General features: G+C 38.6%; 1 protein-coding gene across 4 annotated transcripts; it reads right to left on the reverse strand.

The window, feature by feature from the left end:
- Window positions 1-1,257: 1,257 nt before the first annotated feature.
- AFM (afamin) lies at window positions 1,258-21,819 on the reverse strand. Of its 4 annotated transcripts, none has more exons than XM_001489747.5 (15): window positions 21,587-21,819; window positions 19,437-19,485; window positions 18,996-19,128; window positions 18,098-18,309; window positions 17,124-17,256; window positions 16,427-16,524; window positions 15,491-15,620; window positions 12,813-13,027; window positions 9,346-9,478; window positions 6,749-6,846; window positions 5,572-5,704; window positions 4,598-4,821; window positions 3,608-3,740; window positions 2,092-2,153; window positions 1,258-1,410 (listed from the first exon to the last, which is right to left on the reverse strand). In XM_001489747.5, exons 1-14 carry the CDS (start codon window positions 21,672-21,674, stop codon window positions 2,118-2,120), a joined length of 1,815 nt encoding a protein of 604 aa, XP_001489797.1. In that variant the 5' UTR covers window positions 21,675-21,819; the 3' UTR covers window positions 1,258-1,410; window positions 2,092-2,117. The 4 variants fall into 4 exon arrangements, with proteins under 4 accessions (XP_001489797.1, XP_070119808.1, XP_070119806.1 ...); XM_070263707.1 differs by having other exon boundaries at window positions 18,996-19,160; window positions 21,587-21,783; XM_070263705.1 differs by having other exon boundaries at window positions 15,470-15,620; window positions 21,587-21,775.
- Window positions 21,820-22,656: the final 837 nt, after the last annotated feature.

Below are 22,656 nucleotides of genomic sequence, written 5' to 3' on the forward strand. Positions count from 1 at the left end.
CTTGCTTACTGTCCTTCTTCTCTGCCCAGCAAGACACAAGAACCATGTCTAATCTGGCTCACATTTGTATCCGCAGTGTCTGACATACAATAAGAGTGTAATAAATATTCATTGAATAAATAGAGGAGAATCTCAATGACTACGTTTTAAATTCTATACCAAAAGAACTCTGAAAATTCTCATGTATTATCTATTAAGTTGTCATCATCTTTAATTTCAGACATTGAAACACTAAAAATCTTAAAAGTTTAGAGAATGGTCAGGATAATTGGGCTGTGATCCCATGACTAACCTGCATTTCCTGGCTTCCCAGTTCCTACCACTCTCCTCTCCTTAGACATCAGTGCCAAGCACTTACAGCCCCAACATAATGGCAGTTTGGGCACAGAATGGAGGGACGAAAGTGCCACTGTCACCAATAGTTTGGGCACCCCTTCCTCTCTCTGAGCAACAGATTTTGTAAGGCACACAACGTGGCCATACCTAGAAGGCAGTTTTACAGTGGCTAAGGATATTTTTCTAGAATTAGAGGACTCACATTCAAACCTTGGTTCTATTACTAGTCATGTGACCCTGAACAGAGTAGTTTATCTTCTCAAACCTCAGGTTCCCTGTTTGTAAAATGGGAATAAAAATGGTGCCTACAGAGCCAGCCCAGTGGTGTAGTGGCTAAGTTTGTGCACTCTGCTTTGGCAGCCCAGGGTTCACCAGTTTGGATCCTGGGCATGGACCCAGCACCACTCATCAAGTTATGCTGTGGTGGTATCCCACATAAAAGAACCAGAAGGACTTACAACTAGGATATATAACTATGTACTGGGGCTTTGGGGAGAAAAAACAAGAGAGAGAAAGATTGGCAATAGATCTTAGCACAGGGCCAATCTTCCTCACCAAAAAAAAAAATAATAGTAATAATGATGCGTACTTCAAAGAATTGTTAGGATTATATGAGATAATACATGAAAAGTATACAGGACAATATTTGGTACATCGAAAACATTCTATAAATGCTAGCTGGTAGTAGTAGAGAAAGTAGTAGCAACAGCAGCAATGCTGCATGCCCTCAAACCCCCATTTCCTTCCCAGTAGCAACAAGAACAGAATCTGGTAGGATTCTGCCCACACAGTTACTATTATAGGGTCCTGCCTTCCATGGAGTAGGGTAGATTTTGCTGGTGAGCAAACCCTGCTGAATGAATGAATCTTGATTACTTAATTTTGTTATCAAATTGACACACGACATCAGTCTTTGAGAAATAACTTTACAATTTTGTGTTTATTGCTTGCTGCAACAACATCATTTCAAGTAAAGGTTACAGAAGAATCTTTTTACTGTAGTCTTCTCAGAAAATGAAATTCACCACAGGACAGATAGGAAGCAGGTAAGTTGGTCTTTGTTTTCTCTGCAACCTAGGAAGAACAAATAGTATCTTATGCAGCAAAGATTATGAAATGTTACAATATGGGTGATGGAAAGTCATGTACATAAAAAATTGTTAGCAGTAACTACGGTCTCTTGTAGGTCCAAACACCCTTTCTGTGGGATTCCGGGTCTCTCTTCTCAGACGTGGTACGTCATTGCTCTATCTACACAACATGTTGTTCCTAACATTTCTGAATGTCTTACATCAACTGCAGGGGAGAGGGCATCCTTTGTATGTCTTTCTGAAATCACAGACATCTCACTTTTCATTTATGGAAATGCTGCAGAAGAGCCTTAGAGCAGATTGACTGAGGCCTGTCTGCCAATCCCAACCCCCTCCTCTCTGTCAACATTCAGAGATGCGATTGCTTTTCCTTTCTGGTCCAGACAGCTGAACACGCAAGCAGAAAGGCAGAGCAGTGGGTGCCTTTTAGCTGGTCAGAAAATTTCTTGAACAGTCAGAGACGTGTTAGCACAAATGCAGCAGAGCCACCCCATAAGGACGGATTGATACCCTGAGAAACTTCACAGGACCCACATTAGGGTCTATGAGGAACAAGCCATGTGGGATGAACCAGAAACAGACATTGAAGCAAGAGGGGGGAAAAGCCAGGTGGCCAAACAAGCTACAAAGCCATCCGGCATTTGATTGAAAGAGAAGGGATTACCTTTGATGGTATTTACTTGATGTCTCTCAAGCAGCTTGACTTTTGGCTGCCAATTTTGGACCCTGAGAGGGAAAAAAAGAACAAAAAACACTTAGGGAGAAAAATTTAAGATATTGTTATTTAAATTTAGAGCAGCATGAATTCTTTTTTTTTTTTTTTTTTTTTTTTGGTGAGAAAGATTGGCTCTGGGCTAACATCTGTTGCCAATTTTCCTCTTTTGGCTTGAGGAAGATTGTCACTGAGCTAACATCTGTGCCAATCTTCCTCTATTTTATGTAGAAGGTCGCCACAGTGTGGCCTGATGAACAGTGCTAGGTCCCCGCCTGGGATCCGGACATATGAACCCTGGGCTGCTGAAGAGGAGTGCGTGAACTTAAGCATTATGTCACTGGGCTGGTCCCTGCCTACATTTTTTAAAGAAAAATTAAACCATTCTCATATTGTTCGAGGAGACAGAAAACACTCTTCAGGTGCTTATGGGAACAGACACCTCAATCCTTTTATGAACTGACAGTGAGTTCATCCTTCCCTTTATGTGACCTCAATGTAAACACTCAGTCAGATAAATGCTAGATATTGATTAATACCCTAGAATTCAATTAAGCATGTTTTTTAAAACTAATAATTTGTACTAAAAGAAGAATTCTCACAGAATGAGCTCTCACTCGGAAAAATAGAGGGCTCTCAGCCAAAATGAAAGCTGTGCGCATGTGTGTCCGTGAGCCTGCATAAAGTATGTGAGTGTGCGTAAAGTATGTGTGTGCATGAATTGTGAGTGCATCTGGAGTGCAGTGGGTGTTGCTAGAAAATAAATAATCAGAAAGGAAGTTGGAAAACAGTGAAGAAGTTCTTCCAAGGAGCCATCCACTGGGGCTGACGTTCGCAGGTGCCCGGGGATCCAGGAACACCATAAGTCGGTCACAGACTCCAGTCACTGGAGTGAAAACAAGCTAGGAGCGTGTCTCCTCTTTTTCTCTCCGCTACCCTTACTTCCCACTTCCTCACTTCACACACATGTACTCTCCACTGAGGAAGGCTGGGACGAGGCTCAGGATTTGACACGGCCACCCCCTGAAAGACTTCACTTCCTAACATCCTTCCTTCTCTCCGCCCTTTGGAGTGGTATGATTGCCTTTGCAAGTCAGCTTGACTACTTGTTTTATTAAGATAATGGATGACTCAAAACAGAAGAATGAGACCAATGGTATAATTCAAGGGTAGTTATTACCATCTTCACTTACAGATGGTGAACTGCAGTTCAGTTTAAGTTACGTGACCGAGACTGCTGGAATTAGAACCTGGGTTTTCCTGCCATCTTTTCTTACACCATGTTGTCACCAAGAAGACAGTGCCCAAATCCTGACAGAGAGACGTCTGCGTATCAGTTGTGCAGCAACGGCTCTGGAATACAGGCCTCAGAGACATTGCAGGGAGGAAGGGGGTCCTGTGGGGAGCTGTCGTATTTTCCCTGACCGGGAACAGCAGTTGAACTTCAGTGGAAAAGTAACCTAACTACCTCTTCACTGAAGCAGGCTTCAGGCCCCTCCGCTTTGCAGCACTTCTCCACCACGTTAGAGAAATCTGTAGGCAGCGACTGGAGCGCCTCACCTCCAAGTTCAGGCTTCAGTTTCACTAAGTTGACAAGAAACCTGTGACCCAAAGATGTCAGACAGAATTAATTAACAATTTCTTTCTGAAGCTCCTCTCCTCCTAAATGCTTGTTACAGCGTCATATGACAGGAGGGGGTAAGGGGAACGATTCGATTTAGGTGAGTGTAAACAGCTTAAAAAGTCCACATTTGAAAGGATCTCCTGAAACTTTTCTGTTAAACTTATGGGATGATTCCATGGTAACATTCTTCGGAGTGGAGGGTTATATAATTAAAGGCAAAATGATATAAAAAATGTGAACACGTATTAGGTCTTCATTATGCACAGTATTGTAGAATATGGGACTACATTTGATCTTTCTAGAAAATTTATGTCCAAAACAAGCTCCATTCCTCCTTCCTCAGTAACTGAATGTTGTTTTCACTTCACGTGATACAGACAATGCTTAAATCTGAAAAATAGGTCTTCTGCATTGGCATTTACAGCATTGCCTGAGAAAACGGAAATAAAATTCCTCTCCCTTTTGGGCCTCTCCTTTTTTAAAACACTAATTTGGATCCTCAGGGCAAACATCTATGACATTCTCCCAGGAAAGTCCAATTCATTGTGAACCTACCTATGAGCCTTCTTGCTGGTTGCCCCAACTCACCTTTCCAAATCTCGTTCTACTGCCCTCTCCGAGTCTCTAGCAAAGGGAAAGACTAGCCAGGTTTGACTTATAAACAATGGCAATAAATATGCCCCTGTGTTTTTCTAAACTGGTGGAACTGGACAATTTGATGGAAGGAAGAGTAGCACCAAATTCCATCGTAATACCAAAATCCATAACAATAAACCTCACTACTACATGGTGTGTCTTCAGGCTGAAGGAAAGGATGAAGTGGAGGGAACGTACCTATCTTTCTTTCTCTGGAGCTCCTCTTTATGAGCCTGACACCAGTCTGCGTGAAAGGTAAATAACCCTTGAGAGGTAGATGGAGGTACATATGTTTTATCAGCTTCTAAGCCCTCAAAGCAGGGCCTTCTGAAGGCAAAGTCTGTTTTACAACAGTGGTCCACAGCAGGGTTGATGCTTCGATTTTCATTTATTCCGCATAACTCTCCAATAACTAAATCCACCTGTACCAATGAAAGTTGGATTGGGGTTCTGAAATATGGTTAGATGAATAGTTAGATCTATTCTAAGATCCCTGTTCTAAGATCCCTGTTAACTTTACCCTGAAAAACCCACACACTCATAACATAACCCATGTATAAGGAAACAGGGCTGGGGGCTTAAATGGCATTATAAGAAAAGTTCAAGCCATAGCAATTTAGATGCCTATAGATTAATTTCTTGTTAACATATATACAAATATGTAATTGTGAGCAAGGAACCACAAACAGCCAAATGAAAGTGGCAGCCAAACACTGTAGCCCTTAGATTCATTCTCCTCCTGGGATGTCCCCCAGGACACTCTCCACCTCAGCCCTAAAGAGATACACGCAAGTTGTGATTGGGCTGGAAGCAGCAATTCTCTTACCGACCTGGTGGGGCAAGAGGGAGAATTTGTAACACTGCCTAAAATTATTGTTTCCTATATCATTCTGAAACAATATTGTGATTCCTAAGCCATTTGCCCTAACAAATTACTTCTAATATAAATAAGGAGTCAGAAAGATGATTGAGAAAACCCCAAGAAAATATTTAAGACATTCTCCTTTGCTTCTTAGGATTTTTACACAGTGAACCAAAAACAAAACTTGACGTTCCTTACTTAATGTTGAAAACAATCAAGAGAGGAAGATGGATAATCATTATAAATTAATAAGTACGATGTTATTTTGTGGGTGTTGGGGGACATAGTCAAGTATGTGGACCACGCTCACCAAATTATCGACGCAGGCGAACTCCTCACTCAGCGTGCAGCAGGTGGTCAACGCTGTCACCATTTCCTTGCCAAGAAAGGTCAGTTCTTCAGTGGAGAGCTGGGGTGCTATCTTTGTGAATTTGATAAGGTAGCTGAAAGAACACTTGTCTGTTTGGTTCTGAACAAAAGCAGATACCCCTCTTTCCTTGTCTAGCGACTTGAAATCTTGACCCTTCAAGGCTGAGGACAACCAGTGTAAGGGCAAGATGAACCTCAGCTCTCTCATAAAATGGTACAGAAACGTCTCTTCACTCCCTATTTTCATGCGCCTGCCTCCTAGATCTCTGTATTTTGGCTTCCTCCTAATTTCGTCTCAGAAACTCTCAGATTTGCTGTCATACTTTGCTGTCTTACCATCCTGTCTTACCTGTGAGTAAAGGGGCTCCTCAACAGCAAATATCTTGGCTAGCAAATAAAATCCTGCTTGAAACCTCTTGCATAGTTAATAAACATTTTCAAGGGAGAATTTAATAGATACATGTTAGAAAAGGATAGCCTGAGATGAAGGAAACTAAGATCTTTAATGGGCTGAGTTTGACTTCTCAGCTAAGAGTCAGATTGCAGAAATAGTGAAATCATATTTTTTGAACTGTGTTTTGTTTTGATTTGAAGATGTTTGTTTTCAACACACACTACATTAGCATGGTAGTTAATTAAGAAAATCAAGAATAAACTGTGTATTATTCATGAAAGCTCACAAGAGCACTAAAAAATAACTATGGAAGTGTTAAGCAAATCCAGAATTATTTCCACAAACTCAGTAAGATGGATTGAAACCAGGGGCAAACCACCTTTTCCTTGGGAAATTGTAACAACCTGAAGTTTGCTCCATCCTCCCCATTCCCACCCCCAAAATGGGTCAGAATCCAGAGATTCAGGGTTGGGAGGAAGAAAGGTAAGTCCAAACAAAAACGAAAGTATAAGAGAACAATTTTTCCCAAATCCTGTATTTCTTTAATTCTCATTCCTGGTAAAGGCTTAGTACGACAGCTCAATGCGCATTCTTGAATTTTGTGCTTTTATTCTTTCCCAGAGTTTATGAATTCACCATAATTGAAAGACTGAGCTAAATTTTTGACTTGTGGCACTATTTTATCCTGGTCATAAGTGTTAACCCACTTGTGCAAACAACTTACTGGTATTTCAAGTCATCCTTCCCCAAATTCTGGACATGTTCACATTCTCGTTGTACTATCTTGAGGCTTCTCTGAGTTGTCTCATTGAATTTGTATTCCTGAGAATAAAAACAATCATGTTTATGAACATTTTATCTAAAATGTAATCATACACTCCATATTGACTTGTCAAATAAAATTTATATAGTACTTTCAAACAATGATTACCAGACATTACTCACTAAATTGAATGTAGTTTTTAAATATATATGTGTAAGAATTTGAATCTTTTCAATTATAGTTATAGATTCGTTTTTTGCTAAAATTTGAAAGTCCAAACTTTTATCCTCATCTTGTACATTTTTTTAGAGTTTTCCAGGTTATGAAGTATCATGCAAATCTTATGTTGACAATGATCATATTCAATCTTCACTTTGAAGTGGCCATAACAGTTATCATCTCATTTTTACATAATGAAAACTGGCCCTCTACATAATGAAGACTTGCCTAGAATTGCCTAGATAGTATTGCTACAGAACATTTCTAATCACATTTATCTTTATTTTATACCTTCTTTTTCATTATTTAGAATTAGAACTTAAAACCTCCAATAATTGTCTTCAAATATTTGACAAACTCTCTCTCTTGTGGCATAAAATTGGACATCTACTGAGTGGCCAACAGAGAGAAAAACTACACACCACCGGATGGATGCTGTTGGACAAATCTGTCTACACACGGAAAAAGAATTTCCACCACTATGATTCACTAGCACCAAGGATCAGGAACAGACCTCCTCTTCAGAACAGGGGCAGAGTGGACTGAAACGCGTCTTCTTACTTCCTTGCTCGAATATGAATGAATGTAAACTGGCTTTTATGGCAAGCGGAAGCAATTTTTTAAATAAAGCAAAAGGAGTATATATCAAGTGAAAGAGAAACAAATCAGAAACGTCAAATAATTAATTTCTATAATACATAAGTGCATATGAATTGATATTAAAAATACACTAATTTCAACAGGAAAATGGGTAACAGACATGAACAAGTTGTTCATAGGAAATTTATAACTACAATAGCTAAAATCATATGGGAAAAGCTTAGCTTCATTAAAAAATCAAATAAATGCTTAAAACACAGCCACTCTTTTTTACATATAAATCTAGCAAAGCTAATTTCCATGTGCAGTGTTGGTGGAGGTGGGGTGAAATGAGCATTTTCAAGCACTGTTGCAGGACTATCTGCTGGTAAAACTTTCTGGAATGTAACTTAGCCATTTGTATCAAATTTTTTTTAAAAGTCTATATATTTTACCTAATAATTTCCCTTCTGATAATCTATCTTAAGAAAGTAGTCATAAATGTTAATAAAGATAGATGAAATAAGATACTCATCTCGGGGTTGCTTACAAAATTTTTTATAAACACCCTAACTAAACATCCAAAATGTCCAACACACAGTAGGAGGGTAGTTAAATTATTATAATGGGATACCATCATTTCAAATAAAGTGTATTTTGAAGTCTGTTTAATTACATAAAAAGTTTTCTATAAAAAACAGATCCAAAAATTTCTGGGACCAGCCCATTGACATAGTGCTTAAATTCACATACTCCACTTCAGTGGCCTGGGGTACACAGGTTTGGATGCCATGTGCGGACCTACACACCGCTCATCAAGCCATGCTGTGGTGTCATCTCACATACAAAAAATAGAGGAAGATTGGCACAGATGTCAGCTCAGTGACAATCTTCTTCAAGTGAAAAAGAGGCAGATTGGAGGCTGGTGCAGTGGGGTAGTGGTGAAGTTCACGTGCTGTGCTGGGGCGACCCAGGGTTCACCAGTTTGGATCCTGAGCACAGACCCATGCACTCTCATCAAGCCATGCTATGGTGGCATCCCACATAGAAGAACCAGAAGGACTTACAACTAACATAAACAACTATGTACTGGGGCTTTGGGGAGGGTAGAAAAAAAAAAGATGTAGGATTTGCAACAGATGTTAGCTCAGGGCCAATCTTCCTCACCAAGAAGCATACCTTTAAAAAAATTAAAAAGAAAAAAGAGGAAGATTGGCAACAGATGTTAGCTCAGGGACAGTCTTCCTCACCAAAAAAACAAAAAAAAGACCAAAAGTTTCTTAAGAAAGTACTATTCAAATCTTATATATATATACGTATATGCACATATATATATGCATAGATGCATAGAAAAGATGAAAGAAAATGTTAATTACAGCTATTTCTCTGTGACAGAAAGTTTTTGGTTTTTTCTTTGTAACTTTTGGTACTTTCCTAATCATCTTTAATAATAATTTATTACTTTTTCAATCATAAATAAAACAATATGGTTCAATAAAATACAGAGTACATAAAGAAAAATATAAATGTAAAATATTTAATAGAAAGAGTTTTTTGCACTGACATGCAGGATTGGTAGTTCAAAACATTATGCGTACCCAAACTGATGACTGGTCTTCCCTCTGGTCAGCTTACACTGAATTTGAAGTAGACTCAGATTGGTCAATCACATTTCAACCCCCTCAAACTTTGATATAAATTTTTAAGTGTCTCTGGTTTTGCTGTGTTTCCTTCTCTGAGTCCACAACAATGGAACCTACCGCATTGCCGTAACAGTCTGGAGGGTTCTCTGTACTGCAGCACTCTTCCAGGAGGTCCTCATACACTCTAGCGATTCTTAAAAGTTCAGGTGTAGACAGTTCTGGATGTCTTCTTGAGTATTCAAAAAGAAACCTGTGATGTATAAAATACTCTGGATATTAGAACTTAGAGAAAGAGCAAAACACCAAATCTCGCTATCTTTTAGTCTGATCAGACCTTTTAACGATGAGGCTGCTTTCAAATGCTACGTTCCTCCTCTGGTTTGGTCAAGGAGTGAGTGAAGAGGACGTTCTGACTGCAGGAGATCATTTTACAAAGATTCTCTTCCATGTTATGTTTCAAACTATCAATGCATTTACTACTAGGGAGGATAGAATTATTAGTTATTCAGAGTTAATTATTGGAATGATTTAACCCATAAAACATCAGACATAGTATATCATGCCACCAATACGTCAGAAGATGCATATGGAATGTAATTCTGCTGGAAAACACTTTCAAACTTCCAACTTGGGATGGTGGAAATATGGCTTCTCCCCACGCCCAGTGCCGCCTTGGTGAGAGATCATGGAGCAGCCTGTGCCCGTGACTTCATCCTGTCACTTCTCAACTATGGGAGAATCACTCCTGCAGCTCTAAATCACTGGCAGTGGTTTCCATGGCCTCAATGAGAGGCTCCAAGGGTCTAGGTAGGTGTGATTCAGGGAGAAAGTGGGAAAGGGAGAGAAAAGAGGCTAACATTTATTAAGCCCTTGGTAGGTGCAAGGCATTAGATCATGCTTCGGTCATAGGAGCTAAAGATCTGCTTCCTGGTCTTTACAAACACTTTCTCATTGACTTTCACTTAGTCCTCAAGGTAAGTACTATTTTATAGCTGAGGAAACAAAGTCTCAGACCAGTTAAGCACCTTGCTGTTAATGGAAGTATAAAATTTGAACCTAGGTCCCATGGGATATCTACTTAATTCTTTTTTAAACTAAGCTGACTCTCTTCTCAAAGGAGGGATGTCTTGGGGCTGGCCCAGTGGCACAGCGGTTGAGTTCGTACGTTCCGCTTCGGCAGCTGGGGGTTCACCAGTTCAGATCCCGCATATGGGCCTACACACCCCTTGGCAAGCCATGCTGTGGCAGGCGTCCCATATGTAAAGTAGAGGAAGATGGGCACAGATGTTAGCTCAGGGCCGGTCTTCCTCAGTAAAAAAAGAGGAGGATTGGCAGCAGATGTTAGCTCAGGGCTAAACTTCCTCAAAAAAGGCTAATCTTCCTCAAAAAAAAACAAAAAAAAAAAGAGGTGTGTCTTCTCTAAGTACCTCAGCTGTGCTATTTACAGTCTTCTTCATAAAAGACCACTGTCTAGTCATTCAAAACAAGTTAAAAAGGTCCCCCATGTTTTGTGAGGGCAATACCTCACAATGGCCTATCAAGTCTAGGAAACACTTTTCATCCCTTTTTATTTTGCAGCCTTTAATTCTCCCGATTAATCTTGGTTTTTCTGACATCATGTCTCTTGCTTCCCCATCTGCCCCCTCTGTCCCATTTGTGGGATATATCCCCATAGCCTAAAGCAGAGGTGTTTAACCTTCAAAGAATCAGGGGCTCCTTGTATCTGATGTAAGCCATGGACTTTTCTTTAAGAATAAAATTACACCTAGAAACGCCCCACCAAAATGTTGCAAACAAAAACCCCTGGAAGCCTACCCTAGCCAGGCAGATCCACTGAGATCTTGCGTCAAACGCTTACGTCCAGAAAGACTGCACTTTAACACTCTATTGCTGGCTCAGCACGCTCACTGTTGGTCTATCATTTCTCCCCGCTTCGAACACTATGTTGTAATACTGACGATGATGATGATGGTAATGATAAAAATTCCTTCCATTTAGCGAACACGAGTCAGGAACAAGTGAAATGCATACATCTATCATTTTGTTTCGTTTATTTGACTTAATATCCGTGACTCATGAGAAGTAATAAAGCTCAGTGGTTACAGGAGCAGGAATCTGGAGCCAGACTGCTTGCGTTTGAATCCTGGCTCCGTCACATATTAGCTGTGTGACTTTGGAGCAAGTTAATTAACCTCTGTGCCTCAGTTTCCTTGCCTGTAAAATGAGGATAATAAAAGCATTCTAACCTCAGAGGGTTGTTTTGAAAATTAAATTGGTTAGTAGATGAGAAGCACTTAAAATTTGGTAAGTATTCTTTAACCTATATCTTTGTTCCAGACCTCCTTCCAGAGCTCCAGGATCACAAATAAATTTGTCTAGTGACATTTCCAACTAGTTACTCTACAGAAATCTCAAAGTCAATGTGCTCAGATCCAAACAGATTCTCTTTCCCACAAAACCTTCACCCATACTTCCCATCTCATTGAATCTGAAAACTACTTACCCAACCACCTAAGCCCCAAACTGGTATTCATTCCAGATGAAGTTTCTAAAAGACAAAAGTGATTTTGTCCTTCCTTATTCTTCGGTGAAAATCCTTCAATAGCATCTTGTTACTTTGCTTGCCTTCATAATCTGACCCCATCTGCCTGACACTACCCTCGCCTCTCACTGCAAACACCCTACTCACAGCCACAAATACATCAAATAGTTTTATACTTCTATCTCTGCTCTACCCCTTCTGTCCAGATTACCAAAATTTCTTCAAGTACCTCCTCCCTACCAAGCCTGTCCCGGGTCCCCAGTTCAACTGACCACTTCATCCTCTGTCTCCACATTACCTATCACATTGGGCTATCAGAAATAAAAGAACATTTATTGCTCTCATTTATTTATAAGTCTATCTCTTCCCACATCACACTCCCTATTGATGAAAGCTTACTGGAGACAAAAATCCTGCCTAACCTAGTAAAGTCCTTGGATTATATTTCATTACCGATAAACTTTGAATGAATGAATATTGTTATATGAATTTTGTGTATGACAACCTAAAACACAGAGAGGTTAACTTGTCCCAGCGACTCAACAAAAACTCAAATCTAGTCCCTTTGGCTCCAAGACTGCTACCTTTCCCCTGAATAGCTGCAGGGTGGCATAGCATGGCAGTTAATCCTCAGCTTCTTCGGCCAGAAACCCTGGGGTCAAATCCTTACTCTGACACTTTTAGCTGTGAACTTTGAACAAGTTGCTTAACTTCTCTGTACCTCAATTTTCTTATCTGAAACGTTGGGGGAAATCATGCTTATTTTACATGACTGTTACGAGAATTAAAATAGATAATCCATACAAAGTACTTAGCCTGTTGTCGGCACATATCAAGTACTCAATAAATGTTAGCCATCACTATAGCAGTTGCATTTTCTTAAAATCATGTGAAAATGCTATAATCTATAACCATGATTTTTTTTGATTATGTGACACCCAATGATTTAAAAGGTTCCCATTCCTTCCACTCAAATTAGCCAAAATAGGTTAAATCATAAGTTTCTATTTGCCTTATAAATTTCAATATAGAGTTATGTTACTCAGCCATGAAGATGTCTGGGTTAGCATCTCGTTGTTCACACACATTTTCATTTTCAGTAAATTTTGCTTCTCTTAGAGATAAGTCCTTTGGTCTATCATCTTTATTGGAGTAAATTATGCACTCTCCGCGCTTTGGTATTTTCTCTTCACAGCAGTCTTTGATTTTGCTGGAGATGGAATCTTGTTTCGAACAAATATGGCTCATAATCTTGCTCTGTACCAAATAAGAATGAGAAATGACTTTATTTTTATAATTTCTTCAGGGCTGGATCTTTCTTCATAATAGAATGATTGCATGCAAAACCAACCATAAACATAACATCTGGAATTGCTTCATCAGCTAATTTGAGAGATAATATTTATTTAATTTTGGTATTAATTTAATACATATGAAGTTTCATATTAATGGAAGCTTTATTTCTCAGAATTTTAGATGATGTATTATGAAAAATAGACTATTATAAATCCACATTCATTGCTACATATTAATCTTTTAAATACTATACCCTTACTCCTCTGATATATTGGCATTTAAATTTTAAATATTGTTTCTTTCACCTGTGCTCCAGTGAGGGCCACCAAAGATGTTATTGTAATACAGTCATGTGTCGCTTAACGACAGGGATGTGTTCTGAGAAATGCGTCGTTAGGTGATTTTTTCATTGCACAAACGTCATAGAGCCTACTTACACAAACCTAGATGGCATAGCCTATTACGCACCTAGGCTACTAATCTTATGGGACCATCGTCATAGAGGCAATCTGTTGTTGACCGAAAAGTCGTTATGCAGAGGATGACCATGTCTATAATCCTAGATTTCTTTTCTTGTGGTCTGAAACTACATTGCCAAGCACGCTGTCGAAACTCAATAAGTATTTGATAAGTGAAGGAAAGAACAGTAAACAAATGAACCACTATAGCAACTACCAGATAAAGACTTCTTAAGCATAAGAAGCTGTTCCACTCGTTGTCATTTTCCTACAGAAAGTATTAATTTGAAGCGGTTCAAATTATCAACAGTACAAAATACAAAACTTACTCTATCTCCTCTTCCTGCTCTTCCTCCCAATTGTGACCTCCACATAAAGTTATGGGAATAAAGGAGAGTGTGAATTATCTTATTTACACATTAGTTGGATGATTTTTCAAAAACTGATCTGGCCTCTAGTCCCTTCTCCAGACTCTCCAGAATGAGGCTGCACATTTTTCCTTCTCTCTGTTCCAGCTTCACCTGAACCACGCTGAGTTCCATCAAAACACCTGGCCTCTCTGACTTTGCTCAAGGGGTTCTCCTGTCTGAATCTCCTGCTGTTGAACACTGAAGGTGAGGAATGGGATGAAGAGCTGGGCTAGGGTGAGAAGCCGAGTGGGGGTTGGCACCATGTTTCCAAAAAACCACATAGGACCAGCGAGCCAACCTTTGCAAACGCATACACGTCTCACCTAAGGCCATCATTGTACCAGGCAACACATCTCTTATTGCCTGGGAGTTCAGTTCTATTTTGAATGAATAACAATTCAATTCCTCTTATTTCTCTGTGAAGGCATTAAAGAAGGGCATTAACGATATGATATGATCCCGTGGTCTCAGCTGCAAACTTCATAGAAAAATTTTCAATTATGCCCTAATTTAGTATATTATATTTAATATTATAAAAACCACATCCCCATAAACAATCAAATAATACAAAAATAAATAGCAAGTGAGATTGTTTTTAATTGCAGTTAATTCTAAATTCTAAATTTAGATTTCTAAATTCTAAAACTCAAGTTATTTAATTAACATACTATCTCAGTATGAATTTAAAACAATAAAATAATAAAAAGTCACTAAGAAAAAGCCTAATTTCAACTAAGTAGTCAGGATATTTTTAATGAAATTGTTACCTTTGTGTGCCTGAACAACTTAAACTAAGTCAACAATATACGTATTAGTATATGCCTTAGAGAATCACGTTGAAGAACAGAGTTATTTTAAATTAGCATGTCACTTATTTGGAAAGACTGCTCCTAAACAGCCTGAGGACACTCAGAGAAAGCAGCTCTTAAAAACATGATGGTAACAGGGGCTGGCCCCGTGGCCGAGTGGTTAAGTTCGCGCGCTCCGCTGCAGGCAGCCCAGTGTTTCGTTGGTTCGAATCCTGGGCACGGACATGGCACTGCTCATCAGACCACGCTGAGGCAGCATCCCACATGCCACAACTAGAAGAACCCACAACGAAGAATATACAACTATGAACCCGGGGGGCTTTGGGGAGAAAAAGGAAATAATAAAATCTTTAAAAAAAAAAAAAAAAAAACATGATGGTAACAAATCCTCCTCTGAGTTGTACTATTAATTTCTAATATCTCTACAAGAAGATTTGCAACATTAAAGAAAACTTCAGTCTAGCCTGAATGAATGTTCACAAATTCTAAATCCATGAAATTTTATGTCAAGGGCAGTTAGCCACGTAAAATACAATCTGCTGAGTAATCTAAAAACAATCTTATGTATAAAACTGCCCCAATGTGTTATTTGGGCTTATTTGTTAACATTTTATTTATGTTATTATTTAACCATTTATTAACATTCTGATTTCATTGCAGTAAAAGTAGCCACATGTTAGGGCAACTTCAGAATAAAAAACGGCTGTCACAAATCACTATTCTTACTTGGTTTGAGAGAATATTTACCCTGCGGCGGATGCACTTCACAGCATCCCCTTCACAGCATCCTTCATACTTGGAAGAAACATCTTCTAGGAGGGAGGTAAGTTCCTTAAATTCAATCTTGGGAAATTTTTGACTAAGTATAGCAATGTTTCTGGAAAGAGATTGATAAACCACTAAAACAACTTGAACAGCAAGTAAGACAAGAAGGAGTTCTTCGCTGATACAGTCCAAAATAGCTGCAGTAAGCATTGGTACCCTTGCTTTTACATGCATGTCTTTACCAAACAGCTGTTTATACATTGCGCAGCCTGTGTGATCACTTTGAAAATCCTAGGCTGGTATTTTGAGTCCTGGATCAGGACTAGAAAAAAAAGGCCTGAGAGATATGCTCTCTTTCATAATTTTTATAGCAGAACACATCTTGTAAGGACCACTGTTTCCTGTTGTGAGCCCATGGCAGGCATGGATAATTCATTCCAGAACCCTTTCTTGCTAATCTATTTGAAATCTCAGAATTTTTCTCACGATATTGCACCTACATCATTACTAATCGGTTAGGGTGAACACTTGAGATAAAATTTATCATTATAAGATTGTCTCCTAGTTATTAAGGTCAAAGATGGATGGATAAGTCAGGTCTAAAGCACTTAGAGTTTTTAAAATCCTGGTTGGGAACTCCCAGGCCAATTCAGATTCCCAACTAACCAAACAATATCTCAGAAATAGCTCTCTTTCTCTCTGGGGTCTCCCCTTTCTCTCTGGGGTCTCCCCACATCCCAGGCCTTCTCTCATCCTGACCTAATGTCCTGGTTCTGAGCTATCCACAGAGACTGAGTGCCACCTCAAAACCCATAGGGAACTAGGAAGAGTACAAATAAAGAGAAATCAACAACATAAGAAAGTGGAACACAGACAAGAAAATATTAGTAGAGACAAGATACATCTTATAAAACTCACATAGATTTTAAGACTTGTGGTCCAAATTTCACAAGTGCCCCACAGACATTTTTTTGATAAGAAGATAATGCTTTTAAGTATTGTATGACAGGTTCTGCCTGAAGGAGAGAGAGAAAATTCTGTTGAAGCAAGAGCAAAATCCCACTATTCTCCTACTTCTTAACTCCCTATCAACCAAACTATTCCAAGCTTTGCTCAGAAACAGAAAATCTATGGGATTTTTATCTTAGTAAATTTACATATCAAAAGAAACATGCATTTGTGGCATATTATAAAGGTGGGGCTAGTCTTCCTGAAGACTGAATTGCACTTGGTGGAAAGATGAGTGGTGTGGTGTGCTGTGAGCTTGTCCATCTCTACTGAGATGATTAAATTTTATGGGGAGCCGAAAGAGGGCTTGTTCAGGATCAAGGATAAAATGTCATCTTTCGTTCACTCACTAGGGCTTTCTTCCAATTTACAAGGAAGAAAAGGCCAGAAGAGAGACCCAGGAGATGGGCAATTGTCTTTCAAGGGTCTCAGGTAATAAGAAATTTAGATTAGCAGCAGGTGGCTAATGGATTGGAAAACCAGTGACAGTGGCAAGAGAATGATTGATAAATGGTAAACAACTCTTTCACTATAATTTGATTCTCAGTAAGGAGCTGCAGTTTTGGGTGACTCCTAATTCTTTTAATGAAATAAGTGTAATACCCACCTTTGTTCGAAAGCAGTTAGCTTTGTCTTGTTCTTCACAACACGTTTTAGCCATCTCTTCAAAACGAGTAGCTACAGTTAGAAGCGTAGGGGCGAAAACAAACGGGTTCCTTCTGGAAACTTCATAAATACAACTATAAAAGAAAAAAAGAAGGAGGGAAAGGGAAAAAACAGGAAAGAAATGAAGGAATGGTAGGCAAGGGAAGGGAAGAAAAGACAGGAAAAGACAAGATCAAGTAGTGAAAAGGAAGGTAAGAGGAAGAAGGATTTTTCGTTATAGAAGGATTTCCCATTATAGAAGCCTTCAATGTAAGGCAGCATTATCCAGGCTCCAACAACCGTCCTACCATTGAGATTATCAACTCCAAAATAAGAGAGAAGATTACAGTCCTACTCCTGAACACTAAGCTACAGCTGTTCTCTTTCCTTCCCCATGCTCCCAGACAGACAGTCAGCAGCTCTCCCTTCCACCTTCAAGGAACAGCTGCCTTTATACACTCCTTCTGAGACTCAGGGATCATACGCACTTATGTTCAAATTAACTTGTAGTTTAGGTTTTGATAAGCACATCAGCTTTCCATAAAAATTCTCTGCTTCTGCAATTACTGCACTCTTTAAAACAGAGCTCTGCTAAACATTCCTTGATTTCATGTTTGTTCTGGGTAAAAGCTGTGCCTTCCCTCTGGGAAGACTATATTGTTTCTTCCAGCAGCAATTTGGCACCATGAACATACATCTGTTCTAGGGCTGATCACATTAGAAAATACACATCATTAATGAAAGAATCTTGGAAGCAGGTTTCGTAACTTGTTCATGTTTGTATCCTCAACACTGAATACAGAATCTGACCCACAATATGAGTTGAAAGAAATAATCAATCAATGAACCCAGTTATGTTCTTTTGGAATAGATATTGGATTGAGCCTGAGAACAATTCCTCAACTAGATCATTTTTTCTACTAAAAGTAAACTTACTTATTTAGAAAAGATTCTCTGTTATTTTTATAAGTCTGGCATTTCTCTTCAAGATCCAGAGTAGGGAGAGGAGGCAGAAATCCTACATCAGATTTCTTATTATGGAAGAAACAGCGTTCTCTTTCCAAGTCAACCATACTGCAGCAGTGTGAGAAATTATACTTTTGTGGCAGCCCCTTCACAGCACATGTCTTTTCCAGTAAAATATCATTCTGGACAACAGAAAAGTAAAAGACACTTTTATTCATTGTAAAACTTCTCAACCTTCTGAGATAACACAATGGATACAAGGAGTGGTGAGCATCACCCTTTGGGAAATATTCCAATTTTCCCAATATTACCAGCAAAGCGTCTTTACCCGAAACCTTGAAAACCTTTGGGGACCCTTCTCTATCCTATCCTGAGGCCCTTTAACCTCTTAGTCTTTCTTTGCTGCCTACTTTTCCCTTACATAATGACTTTTTTCCTCCCTCCCAAGGTGACAGGGTCAGAGTGAGAATGCGTTGGTAAAGCATTTAGTCATAGTGCTTAGTAATAGTTTTCTAGAGATGCAGATGGTGACTCTCTCTGGGGTAGGCCGAGAAAAGGGGTGTGGCAGTAGAGTACATATTGAGAGACAGCTAAGGAGAATAACTCTGTACCTCTATGTGCTTTGCCAGGCTATTGGCTGCCACCCTGCCTGTATACACACATGAACGGAAAGCTCTAGCCAAGTACTCCTGTGCATCATAATACAGAATTGCGTCTCTCCTAGGAAAGTAGCTTGTCTGAAATACTGAAGTCAGACAAAATAAAAATGAGGGGCCTAGAGCGTCTCTTTTTTAATATTTTCAAGCCCCAAATTTTCTGTGTTGACAAATGAGTTCGTTTGTTTAAGAAATGCAAACAATTTACTTACAGTTAATCTCGGACAGTCGGGGAGTGTCACTTCACCTGAGCATTGACCTTTGTATTTCGTCATGATTTTTACCAATCTGTCTACTTCTTCAAAAGATGCCTCCTGAACATACTGAGAAAATGCAATGACGGTGCTGCAACAGTCCACAGGGCACACAGTGAGCACCTGCAGAATCCCCACGTACGGCCAATGAAAACTCGTAGGAACATCCACTTGCTGACCAGTCTCAGGAAATTATCAAAGTGTGAAAGCTATAAACTTTACAATTTCTTGACAATTCAATTTCTCCATCTGAATTTTATGATTAATATGGTATTTACTTTTTTTGATAAGCTTTCTACCTAATTAAATTACTTTTGAGAAGCATTAACTTTCCCAGAATAGATCAGATGAGATTATGACAAACACCATCATCATCAAAAAGAGTTTAGAGAAACTTACATATATCCAATATTCTCCTCTATAAATTTCTGGGTGATACTGGCATCATCTGAAAAGCAAAGATATTTAGGTTATTATATATCCTGACATGTTAATACTTCCCCAATAAATAACTATGCATGATATCTAAATTTACAAAGTATGAAATATAAAGCTGATGGTAGAAAATAATTTGGCGTATTTGACAAGAAGAAGAGAAGTCATATGAACCAAATATGAGACCTTAATCATAGCTGATGATGTGCTTAAGAAGTGACCAGACTTTAGATTTGCCATTGATGGCTCCTTAGCCACAGATGTCAAATACATTCACCATTTCCATATCCATCATGTATAACTAGAAAGTAATATGAAGAGTAACTGATATGTGATGTAATGCCATGACAGGACCCAATGAGAGATGCCATAGCATGCTGGTGGTCAGTACAGTCTCTAGTGTTAGCCAGACACAGATATTTAGGTGATCTCTAGACTAGTCTAAAATCATTGATTCCCTCCCAGTGAGCGTATACTAAATCAGAGCACATTTACACTTGTCCACATAGACTAGTTTTATGGAGTCCTTACTTTTGCAAAGCATTGTGCTGGACACTGTGAAGCCATCAATGATGACTAAAACAGCTCCCCTGGATCTCAGGTTCCTAAGTACTCCCATAGTGCAAATGACTCATGAACATAACTATAATCCAAATTAGAATGTGTATGACATTCTAAAGTAATGTGGGTAAGTATATGACAAGAATGTTTTTCGATACCGGATGAAGAACCAGAAAAGGATTATAGTAGGAGTTGCGTATGAGTTGAGTCTGAAAAAATGTACAAGATTTCAGCTAACAGAGAAATAAGGAGGCTCATCTTTTTGTGTGAAGAGAATGATGTGAGTAAAAGCACAATGGTGAGAAATCTTGGGGTGTTTTGGGGGAAAATCAATTAATCCACTTTGATAAGAAAGTGGGTCATAAAGAAGAATAATGGAACCCAGGATACAAAGGACCTGGGTCCAGAATGTGGGAGACTTAAGGAATTTGGGCTTCAACTGGAAGGCATGAAGAGCCACTGAAAATGTTTATATGGAATAGTAATATAACCATTTCTTTATGCTAAGAAATACCAGCCAGGTAGTGGTATATCTAATATGCTGGGATCTCCCACAGTGCCTGACAAATAGAAAGTGACAAGAACTATTTGTCAAATAGATGGATGGAAGAATGAATGGAGGGATGTAAAAAAGCAAGAAGCCCATTAGGGGACTTTTGAAATTGTCCTATTGAGAAGTCAGCAGGACATGAATTTTAGTAGTATAATGGAAATGCAAAGGAAAACACAGATGCAAAAGATGTTAGAGATAAAAATCAACAAGATTTTTGAACAAGTTGTTACAGGGTGCAAAGGAGGAGAACTCAAGAATGGCTGGTCTTTTCAAATCCTGTGACTAGTCCCACTAGCAGGTGCTGCGAGGGGGTACTAAATTGAGTAAGACCATCCTCATCTTCAGGGCCATTCGGAACACTTATGGTACCTTTGTACAAGTTTAAAAAGGTGCTTTTTCCAGGCCAAGAGATTACAAAAAGATATCTCCTCTGAACAGATGAAGTTCAAAATGTTTCCCCTTTCGGTAGAAGAGACTTAAAACTTGCCGTTTCCTCCAGGCTGACATCATCTTGGCCAGGCTTGGGGAAATGTACAGACTGGGGGAGACTTACAAACTGGACAGCTGGAGGAAGCAGGGTCTTGTATACCCTAAAAATGTTTACTTCTTAGTTGGGACATACATTGGACAACCAAAGGTTCCAGAAAAATCCCAACCCATATCTAATGGTCCACTGTTACCACACACTATACACATTTGCAAGAAATACGAATATTTTCAAATCCAAATTATATCTCCCAGCAGAACTTTCTATACTGCCATAAGGCTGGTGACAATTTTCTGGGTGTGACAATTGTCTCTGTCTATAGACTGGGTAATATGACCAACAAAATACAAAATCTGGGAAGGTTAGTTCAGGATGTCTGATCAGTACATATAAACTAGCAGGAGGGAGAAAAGAAAACAAGTGAAAAATTAAATTGAAAGAAAACAACATTAAAAAAATAGAAATTATCCCAACTTAGTCACTCCTTAGCTGATATACAAGTAAATTTCTTACCTACATCTTGAAGCTTTGTGGGCAGGGTTAGAGATTCAGTCAAAAAGAACAAGAAAATAACAAAACCTGTAAGTGTTAACTGTTTCATTATTTTAGAAATCACATTCACAAAAGAAAGTAATGTGACAAAGGAAAATCAAGTTTTTATATTATTCTTTGACAGTATTAGTAAAAAAGTAACCTGCTTAATCTATTTCTCATATACCTCATATTTGATTTTTATTTGATCACACTGCAGAATTTTTTGCTAATTATTAACTAGGAAAAAATTATCTCTGTGTTTCACTGGAAAAATCTATTGAGTTAGAAAAAAAGTCCACAGGTTAAGTATGCACAATACCTAACCAAATAGACGGCCAAAAAAATCTTGAAGTATTGCAGATGCTAGAGGAAAAAGGACTAGAATAAACAATTCACCAAAGAGGAAACGCAACTAGAAAGATGCTAAATTTTGCTGGTAATGAAAGGAAGTTAAATTACAAAGTAATAATTTTTATATACCTGATAGAATTAGGAAAAAAAACAATTAAGATATCTAATTCTGGTAAAAATATAGCAAAAAAGCCTCCATATAATCAAAGCTTTAGAAAAACAACTTTATAATCAGAATCAATAGTCTTAAAGATATTTATGTTATTTGAACTTATCACTCAAATTCTGGGAATCTATACTAAGAGCATGACCCTAAATATTTGAAGTACATCATAAAGAAAGAAACCTATCTTTTAGTTATGTCCACTAAAAGGGCCTGAAAGCAATAGTAACCAAGTAGCAAGAAGCACATTTAGTGCCCACATCTTGGGTTCTAAACATTCCTCTGTACTACAAGGATCCTGGACTTCTTAAAGAAATGAATGATTCTAGGGCTGGAACATGAAAAGTATAAGATGAGCTGAGAACATCAACCCAGAAGCTAAAGAAGTGCCCCAAAACTGAGGGACGCATATCAAAAGGAGATAGAAGACAGTGAGACAATTCGACAATTAAAATAACAACAGGAAGGAATCACAACCCATTAAATTTTTGAAAAAGAATTCACAAATTTATATCAATACAAAATTAAAATAAAA

The sequence above is a fragment of the Equus caballus genome, chromosome 3 (genome assembly GCF_041296265.1).
Source record: "Equus caballus isolate H_3958 breed thoroughbred chromosome 3, TB-T2T, whole genome shotgun sequence".
In the NCBI taxonomy this organism is placed as follows: domain Eukaryota; kingdom Metazoa; phylum Chordata; class Mammalia; order Perissodactyla; family Equidae; genus Equus; species Equus caballus.